The 10,169-nt window shown below is 37.0% G+C and overlaps 1 protein-coding gene across 1 annotated transcript; it reads right to left on the bottom strand.

The window, feature by feature from the left end:
- Nucleotides 1-3,479: 3,479 nt before the first annotated feature.
- On the bottom strand, nt 3,480-7,453 carry LOC110112070 (UDP-galactose/UDP-glucose transporter 4). Its single transcript, XM_028701102.1, has 7 exons — nt 7,099-7,453; nt 6,962-6,990; nt 6,670-6,871; nt 5,916-6,158; nt 5,659-5,760; nt 4,341-4,448; nt 3,480-3,873 (listed from the first exon to the last, which is right to left on the bottom strand). Exons 1-7 carry the CDS (start codon nt 7,225-7,227, stop codon nt 3,655-3,657), a joined length of 1,032 nt encoding a protein of 343 aa, XP_028556935.1. The 5' UTR covers nt 7,228-7,453; the 3' UTR covers nt 3,480-3,654.
- Nucleotides 7,454-10,169: the final 2,716 nt, after the last annotated feature.

A 10,169-nucleotide genomic window follows, 5' to 3' on the forward strand; every position in this document is an offset into this window, starting at 1 on the left:
CTCTCCTGGTGCGGCGGAGTAGCCGAGTCCTTTGACACCAAAGAGATCTTCTACTTCCCAAAACTTCTCTCAAGACAAACCTTGACTATGATGGTACTAAGGTGCAAGCTTGTCAGAGCAATCATGTGAAACCTCCCTTCACACTCCCTTAAACCCAACAAGGATCTTCTCCCTCTCAAACTCCACATTTTTCTCTCTCCCTTTCAAGGCTCTCTCTTCAAATTTTCTCAAGAAGAAAAATGGCTCAATTGAGTGCCAAAAAATGATTACTAAGTATTTTGATAAAGCTTAAATAAAGGGCTTCAAGACCCTAATTTTCAATAGAACTAACTATGTTCATATAGTACGATACAAATATTTTACCATATGATCAGTGTAATGTAGACTCGTCCAGCAAGTTCGTACAGATGAACTGCTCAACCTTTATAACACTTCATACAATACGATCAAAAGATTGCTCGGTACGAATTGTAGAAATTCCTTCTGTTCACTTGGGATGACTCCTGGACGACCAACTTCATACACTAACGATCATCCATATCTGTAGACATCATACAGTATGCAGTACAAAAATCATGGATTTCATTTGGTATGATCTCGGGGATGACCAATTTCATATACTGTCAATCGTATTGTACGAATATATCGTACAGTACAATTTGCGATAATAATTTTCTAAGATTTGATTGTTTGAAATTGAGGGGTTAATTAAGAAATATTTTAATTAGGTCGTATTGTTGATGATGCAAGTTTGGCTGCTCCTTCGGGTGATGCTGTTCAGTTGGATTGTTTTGCCTTTAAGTGCTCCTGTTATTTTTGAGGTGGAAGCTGCTAATCTGCCCTTAATTGCTAAAGGTGTTAATGAGATATATGATGCCAATAATTATTTAATTAACCATGTAGCTAGTCCTATTAGTGTTGACGTAGTGGCAGATGTTGGTAGTATTTTTGAATCCTTAATTTTAGAGGGTGGTGGAGCTATTGTGGTCTCTGCCAACCCGGTTGCGTTTGGGGGTGAATCAAATTCTAGGGGTGTGGATGATGATTCTGTTGAGTCACCATTGAATTCGTGCTAATCCATTTTAACGAATGTGCATTTTGTTGATGTTCCTATTTTATGAATCCTTAATTTTAGAGGGTGGTGAAGCTGTTATGATCTCTGCCAACCCGGTTGCATTTGGGAATGAATCAGATTCTAGGGGTGTATATGATGATTCTATTGAGTCACCATTGAATTCGTGCAAACCAATTCTAATGAATGTGCTTTTTGTTGATGTTCCTATTGCTTTTATGTCTCCCGATGCCTTGAAAGCTCATTTGGTGGTTAATGAGGAATATTATGGCGTGGATCATAATGATTGGCTTGATGGTTCTACTTCTCCTTATGTGGGTGATAGGGATGTTTTGGATGGTCTGGAGGAGGATGACCATGATGTGTATAACTTGAATGTATGTCGCATTGTTTAAAAACCTTTTGCCCTGGGGGGTGGCAAATGTCGTAGGAGTCTGTTCTTGGTTGTTTCTCGATCTAGTTTGTGGCTGTCTTTTAGGTTTGAGATGCTTGCCAGTTGGGGGGGCTTTGTGGTTTTGGTTGGGTTGGATTTGGCTTTTTCGGACTATGATGAGGCTCTGTTCTGCACAAGCCTGGCTTGACCATGGTTGCAGGAAACCTTGGTGGTTCATTTCTGATCAGTGGTTGTCATTGGCAGGTGGGATATTATTGGTTCTTGGTTCTCCTCTGGTCGCTTGGTGATTTGTTGCCTCCAATGGATGGTCCTTCTATGATAGCTTGGTGGTTACGGAATTTGCCATTCTTGAGTTGGTCTGGCAATGTTCATTGTTTCTACAATATTTTGTGGCCTTATTTCTATATTTTGTTAGTTTTTTTCTTTTATTGGCTGGCTACCTTCAAAGCTTTGTATTATTGATTGGTCTTCTCTTAGGCCGTTGTACTTTCTCTTTTGTTGAATGGAATAAAAATAGTGTCAATGAAATATTTTGGTGTTATATGCATACTTTATTTTATTGCTAGACATTGTGAGCCATAAGGGTTATAATTCTCTTAATTTTGTCTGTTGAGAGTCATAAAGGTAAGAATTCTCTGAATTCTGTTTGATATATAGTGATTGTTTATTTATTTGAATTTCTAATATGAGTGTGTATGGTATTTCTTTCTTTTGACTTTTGATATAGTCATGGCTAGTTAATATTATATTATATTCTATATTTCAGTCTTTAGCCATGTACTGGAATGTAATTCTTGTATATTCATTTTGATAATAAATAAAAAGAAAATTTTGTGGATAAGTTTAGTTTTTTATATATTGATAGTTATTAGTAGCTTTGTGGCTTTTTATTTTTTTAAAGTTAAAATTGAATAAAAAAAATTTGAATGGTTTTTAAACTTAGATCTTGTGGTTGGCTTGTTGCAAACCAATACGATAAAACCTGTTTCGTCTGTGAGTTTTATCGGATTGGGTTGTGACATAAATCACCACTAGTCAAGTACTTATTTTATAAAGTAAATTCTATGTATCTTCTATAAGGGTGTCAATTTCAGGTCTCATGTCGGGTTTGGGTGGAACCTGAAGCTGACCCGACACTATTGGGTTCAACCCGAATTGACCCGAATGACCTGGCGCCAACAAAAAATAGGTAAATTTCGAGTCAAAAAATGGGTAAATCTCCACTTTTCGGGTAAAAAAACAGGTCAATCTCGGATTGATGTATAAAAAATGGGTTTCCAAGTCAATTTCTAGTCACCGGGTTAACCTGAACCCGACCCGATTTTTGAAATGGGCCGAATTGGTGAACCCAAACCCGACCCGTTTAGGGTTCGGGTCAACCCAAACTTGAAATTTTCGGGTCGGGTTTTCGGGTTAGGTCCAATATTGACACACCTAATCTTCTACTAGCAACAACCCATCTTTGAAAGCTGTGATTTCTTGGTGAAAAAACTCATGACTTCGGCAAATGATATCTTCATCTCAAAATTTTGTTTAGTAAAGTTGAAGTTCTTTATTTCATACTCACTCTCTAAGGAATAAATGGATGACTTTAATGGACCAACATCAAAAAATAACTCTTCAACCTTTCTTTAAAAGATCTACTTCAAATAGCCCTCTTAGCATATTTAAAATCACAGCATAAATATCTTGTGAATACACCCTCAAAGTAGAATTCAACGTCTTATTACCTTTGTTAGCAATCCGCCCAATAATTTTCTTCATAATTTCCATAATTAGCCTGACTAGATTTGAAGGAATCTTGTGATCTTTATCTGCAACAAGCAAGGCTAATTTGAAAAAGGAGAGGCTGAAAGAGGAAGTTTAACATTTATAAAACTCTAAAAACGTCTCATTTACTCTTCTAATCGAAGTCAATCATTTAATATTCTGAACTCAATATATTTTTTCAACTATTTAACGCGCTATTAAGTTTAAATTCTCACAAATTTTCACAAGAAAGATTACTGCAACTCTGCTCAATGAATTTTTCTTTCCATTAATTCCATAACTAAATTACACCAACCATTATAAAACATCTGCATCGTTATTTCCTCCCCCAAATCTCCCATTAAATCTTCCTGTAATTCAAAAAACATAAAAAAACAACAAATGAACAAGTCTTCGCTTCTGTTCCATCCGCACAAATTCAAACCAAAGGTGTTTTCTCTTCTTTGTCTTGAATACCATCTTCTTCTTCCCGCTGCTGCTTTGGTTTACAAGCAATGGGAAACTTATACTCTGAAAGAAGCTTCAAGACGATTCCCATGGCGATGAGCAGTAGCCCAGTGCCATGTTGCTCAGTCAAAGGCTTTGTAAATATCAAGTATGATAGGAGAAGAGTTACTGCTTTTCTTGCTGTGGTTACCTGTAAACAGATAGGAACAAGAACTAAGATGAAATATGGTGGTTTAAATCTTAAAATAGCCTCCCCCAATTCAGTTTAACTATTAAAAGTTGATTCCAAATGATCTCTTAACAGCCAAATTATCCCAATTTCTATCAATTTTCTCTGGGCGATCATTTAGGATCAACATTATATGGTAGAAAAATTAAATTGAAGAAATATGATATTTTACAACTAAATTAGTCTTATGCACATAGCTTGGGGAGTGATTATAGTGTCCGGACATCAAACGTGTTCAGAGACCAATAAAAATGCGCCACATCACTAGGCGCTCGGTACCGAACTCGATACCATGGTCGGTACCAACAACAGTACCGGTCGGTACCGTGTCTGAACACAATAATTTTTCTAGCCAGAGGACTACTTAGAGATTTATTTGATAAAATAGAAAACTTTGTGAATTATAATGGAAAGGAGATTAATCTTACCATGGCGGTTGTGGCCGCGCCGAAAATAGCGATGAGGGATAGCACAGAGACTTGACCGACGAAGGTAGCCATGGCTTCAAAGATCAGCACACCATACACATAAAGATGCTACATACAGAAACAATCACCATGAGAAACAGTTCTTAATGAAGTTATTATTTTAAGCATTAGTTAGAAAAAAATTATATTCAAGAGAAATAAATTTTCTGTCTACAAATAGTCAAATGACCTTTCAAAATATATAAATAACCATAAAATTAAATTCAAGAGAAATAAAAATAAAACAAAATATAAAATAAATGAAGTACAAATTTTTATTAACCCTAACCGGATCGGACCGTTGAACGACGACCATTCAACTAGTTTTCTATTAGGAAGGATTGACCAGAAAAGCTGGCAGCAGCGACTCCAAAAAATGACGAAGCCTCCCAAGCTTTATAAAAGTATAAAAGGTTTGTTCCTGTGAGGTCGTACGTGCGGGTGATGTTAGCTGTTATTCAATACTGCTCTTGCTGATTCATTAAGTATCAAATAATTATAAGAGTCCAATCAATTTCAACTTACTCAATTGATTCTTTGAACTTTTTATTTGTTTTTTTGAACTACGATCTCATAATGAAAATAGCTTAATCATTACTTCATGACCACACTCTTTTCTTCCCTCATCAACATGCAAAAAGCTTTTAAGTGAATGCCGTTTGATGATTACATCAATAGTGACCATATGCTTCTCTGTTTTCCGAGAAATTATTCTGTGCGCATGGGCAGATCCCTATAGTATTGAGGGGGCAAATGCTCACCCTAAAAAAAAAAAAAAAAATTTAGAGGAGATATTTTAGAATATTTTGGATATTTTGAGTATTTTGCCCCTTCTCAAAAAAAATTTTTGCACTTATTTTATCGATCATAAGCTTCTTTGCCATTTCCCATCAAAAAAATTTTTTTGTCCACCCTGAAAAAATAAGCTAGATCCGCCCCTGTCTGTGTGGAATTCAAATGGGAAGAACAATCTGAGTTGTGAGTGTATACATTGTATGTATATTGTGTGCATATATATACACACTGTATATACTCATATTTCCGAGAAATTATTTTGTACGGAGTCCGGATGAGAAGAATAGTCTGAATTGTGAGTGTACATATTGTGTGTACACAGTATACAATTATATACAAACTGTGTATACTCACATGTCCAAACAATTCTTATCATTTGGACTCCTCTGTCTTCCTCGGCCTTATATGCCATAATTTGGTGTTAATTGAGAATCAGAAACAGAAAGCAAGCAAATAATTGCAGGTAAAACGAAAGAGGATTTACCTGTGAGCATGAATTCCATGCCTTGAACAACTCTCCAGTTAAAAGCATGGGCGGTATCAGAAGAGGAAGCCCAATAACAGTAGAGCAGAAAAGCATTTCCATCTGAAGCAAGTCCGCACTTTATGGATCAGTATTTCTTTTTGAGATGAATCAGGCAAAGCGTTATTCAAAGCCTCACATGCACGTATTTAACCAAGTCACATGAAGAACTTTGAAATAATTGAACTCGCAATGAGATTTGGAAAATGGAAGAATACCTGAGTTGTTTCAGGATTAATGGTAAAGATGGCTTCTTGCAGGTTGCCAAGGAAAGCATCCATTACAAGTGCGCCGCTCACCATAAAAACACCGATAAAGCTAAAGTTTGGTGAGGTCTGAGCATCTGCGAGAGTGAAGAGAATCAAGCCAAGAACAAGAAGAAATGCAGAGATGTACTCATGCGCCGGATATTTCCTTCGAATGCCGGGAATGAAAGCTCCCATTACCATCACAGGCAAAACCTGAAATAAAAACAGCTAATTTTTTTGAGAAATAGTGAATACTTGGGAGCTATTGGGCCCAATGTATTTAGTTTAGAGCGATCTTGCTTGAACATTGTACTCTTATGTAGAAAGTCTTAAGCGGTGAAGCTCTCTTCTCTGTCTTTTGCTTAGGGCATCTATAACCGAAAATCTAATTTTTCAATCTAAAATGCAGTGATTTGTCTCCTATCGAACTCCATTTTGCGCGCTTCTGCGAAGATAACCGTTTTTCTTTTTTTTTTTTTCGCGCGTTTCTTCAGCAAATCCGGTTGAGACATAAATATCGCATAGGTGAACAGTCCAACTACACAATCTTCGCGTTACACTGTTCACCCTCCACCGATTAACAATTTTTTTATCGTTCGAATAGAACAAACCAGCTACACCTTATAGTCGTTTGGAGTTCGTCTGGATGCGTCCTTAAACAGCCATAAAGATTTAAGCAATTATCTATAAAATTTTTTATTTCGAGTGGATACATTAATATTACCTTGGTAGATTTGAACATGAGCTGAGCAGGATAGTTCAAGAAGGCAAGAGAGCCCTTGGTTAGCCCATGAGAACCCATTAGCACCGAAGACAGCTTCACGTAAGTCTTCCATGGATTCACCATCTGCTTCGTGCTAAAGCCCTGCAGATATATGAGCCCAAGGTAGACGAAACCCTGCACAAAGGTGAAGTACCATCCATAGCTTCAACCAGAGAAAAACAAGAATTGGATCAGACCAACAGAAACAGGACAAGCTTGAAGAACATGTCAAGAAAGAAGAAGAGATCAATACCTGAAGCTTAAACGGTTGTAAACGTATTCCTGAAACAGAGGAAACCAATACCCAAAGCAGAATTAAAACTCCATTCAATTCAAAAATAGAAACTTGGAAGGGATTGAAAGGAAAGAAAGAAGAAAGATTATAAGTACCTCGCAAATACCATTCACAAGGTAGCCGAAGAAAAAGCCAGAGGAGCATATTAGAAACTGTTGATACTTTGGCCTTTCTGTAAGCGAAATTCCGAAGAGAGACCTGGCCTGTTCTTCCCCCTTCTTCATATCTCTACTTTAATGGAGGAAAGGAGCGCAAAGAGAGCAAGGAGAATATAAAAAGAAAATTATCAAGAAGCTTATAGCAGGTTCAAGGGAAGGTATAAGGAAGAAGAATTAAACTGTAAGAGATGAAAAGAATAGCAGAGCGCGTCCCCTCCTTCCTGCTGCTCTTCTCTGATTTGTCCTGTTTTGATGGAGAGTTAATGGGTTTTTCAACTAAGGAAACGAAAGGCTTATATTTGTTAATTGAGAGGGAAATCCAAGATAGCGAATATAGAAGACTTGATGTAGTCTCGGGCGAATTTGTCAATTTTCCACTCAGTTTACTCTCTATTTACTCCAATTCCACCTGTATTTTAGCTATTCGGTAACCGGTAAGTTCACCACTCAGGTACTATAGAAGATTTTTTTCTTTTTACAAAAGTAATTATAAAATTGAGGGAGAATTAAAATTTATTATGAAATTATAAATTTATATTTTAAAAAATTAAAAATTAATTTTCTTTCAACTACCTGATTTTAACAAATTTTATTTTTATAAATGATAAAAAGTTAATAATTATAAAAAATAACAACAACATCAATGAAGTGGAGATGAAGAGAAATTTGAGATATCTCTTGTCACCAAAGTTCTCCTTAATCATTGTTCGACCACCGACTATCTTCAGAATTTTATCTGGCCACCAGCTGACACCAAATTTATACTTGGTCACCGACTGTAACCAGACTTCCACTCAACCACCAACTATAGGAAGCCACCAACTGATGTCGGATTTATGCCCAATCACTGACTATCTCTGGAATTTAGTCGAACTTATGCCTGGCCACCAAGTATCATAGGACTTACGCCTGACCACTGATTGTCATCGAATTTTCTACCGACCACTTTTGCCGACTTTGGTCTTTTCAACTCCCATTGCCCTCCGACTATGCTCTATCCGATCTTCAGCACCTAACTACGTCTTTTCGATCTCTGTTGCCCAATTATGGTTCTTCCGACCACTTATGCCCGACTACAGTCTTTCCGACCTCTGTCGTCCGACTACGATCTTTCTAACCAACTTTACCAGCCGACTATGGTCCTTTTGACATCCGTCGCCAGACAACGGTCTTTCCAACATCTATAGCCCGCCAAATTTGATCTTTCTAACCACTGTCACGAACTACGGTCTTTCCAATCACTGTCACTAACTACGGTCTTTTCGATCTCCATCACATGTTGACTATGGTCATTTCTACCAATGTTGCCGACTATGGCCTTTCCGACCTCCGTCGTTCATCAACTATGATCCTTCCCCCACTTTCACCCGACTATGATCTTTCTGACATTCGTTGACGGCCGACTACGGTCTCTCCAACCACCATCTCCTGATTACAGTCTGTCTCCCTTATTGTCGTCGCCAGACTACGATCCTTCCAACCTCCGTCACTCGCCAACTATGATCCTTCCGACCATCGTTGCCCGACTATGATCCTTCCAACCTCTGTCGCCCGACTACGATCCTTCCGGCCATCTTCGCCCGACTACGATCCTTCCGGCCATCTTCGCCCGACTACAGTTCTTCCAAACTACATGGTTCGCTGACCAAACGAACATGTCAACACTTTTTCTGTTAACTCCCATGCCACCATGTATTGAATATTATGTGATGTATATTTGCTACATCAATCCATGACCTCATTTGTAATCAACAGTAAACACTAGTGGATTCATTTAAACTCTGCAAGGCCCCGTTGTTTTCCCCATTTTTCAAGGGTTTCAACGTAAAAATTCTGGTGTCCCTTATGAATGTTACATCCCTACTATTTATTTCTTTGTGCATTGGATCTTTGTATAAAGCTATGACATTAAACTTTATATTTCTCTACCGTCATGAATATTCTAGGACGCAACAGAAACCAAATCACCTAAGTCAATTATCTCTAATCTTATCTGACACTGGAGCTACTCCAACCTTTCATGTATATTCTCATTTAGCATTATGTCTCTAAGTGAAAAGCCACGCATCCATCTAAGTATTCTCATCATTGTAGCACTTAACTTAGTTTTATGCTTCTAGTTTAATGGCTGATTCTAAGCCCTAAAACATTAGTCTTATAGATCTCGTCTCAACTTATAGAATTTTCTCTTAAATTTGAATGATACTTTTCTATCACACGTCAAACCCAATACATTCATTTCTCCACTGCAACCATTCAATTTGAATAATAATTATGATAAAATAAAGATAAAAAAAGCTACTCTAAATTGACCCTAAAAATTAGGGGTGTAAACGAATCGAGCTAGAATTACCCGGGGCTTGAGCTTGATTAATTAATTGAGTTTGAGCTTTGAGCTTGAACTTGAGCTTTATTCAATGAGGCTTTATTCAATGAGTTCGAGTTAGTTTGTTTATTATGAAAGAGAAAATTATTATGATTTTAGTAATTATTATAATAAAATGGTGAAAGGAATGAGAGATTATAAAAAAATAAAAAAGAATAAATTAATATAAGAAAATGAATATAATTTTTAAATATTTTTAACAATTTTTACTTAAAATATAAATCTTAATATATTTTAAGTATGTTTTATATTAATATTTTTTAAATAAGTCCCCTCACAAGCTAACGAGTTGAGTCGGGGTACTACAACTCTCCTTGGCCTATTGGTTGAGAGCTTAGGCTTCCAACTAAGAGGTCCAAGGTTCGAGTCCATGTGTATGCGTTGTGTGTGTGAGTTTGCCTTAAATGGCCTAAATGTCCCAAAAAAAAGAGTTGAGTCGGGGTTGTTATAAATTTGATTTATTACCTCTTCAAGTTCGGCTCAAGAATCATTTATCGAGCCAAGTCCAAACCGGCTCACGACTCGGCTTGACTCCCTTTCACCTCAACTATCAATTCAGTCGGTCCACAGAACACAAAACTGACGTCTGTTAGTTTGATTTGACTAGTAAATTTGACGTTGA

Source organism: Dendrobium catenatum, unplaced genomic scaffold (assembly GCF_001605985.2).
Source record: "Dendrobium catenatum unplaced genomic scaffold, ASM160598v2 fragScaff_scaffold_1638, whole genome shotgun sequence".
Lineage (NCBI taxonomy): Eukaryota > Viridiplantae > Streptophyta > Magnoliopsida > Asparagales > Orchidaceae > Dendrobium > Dendrobium catenatum.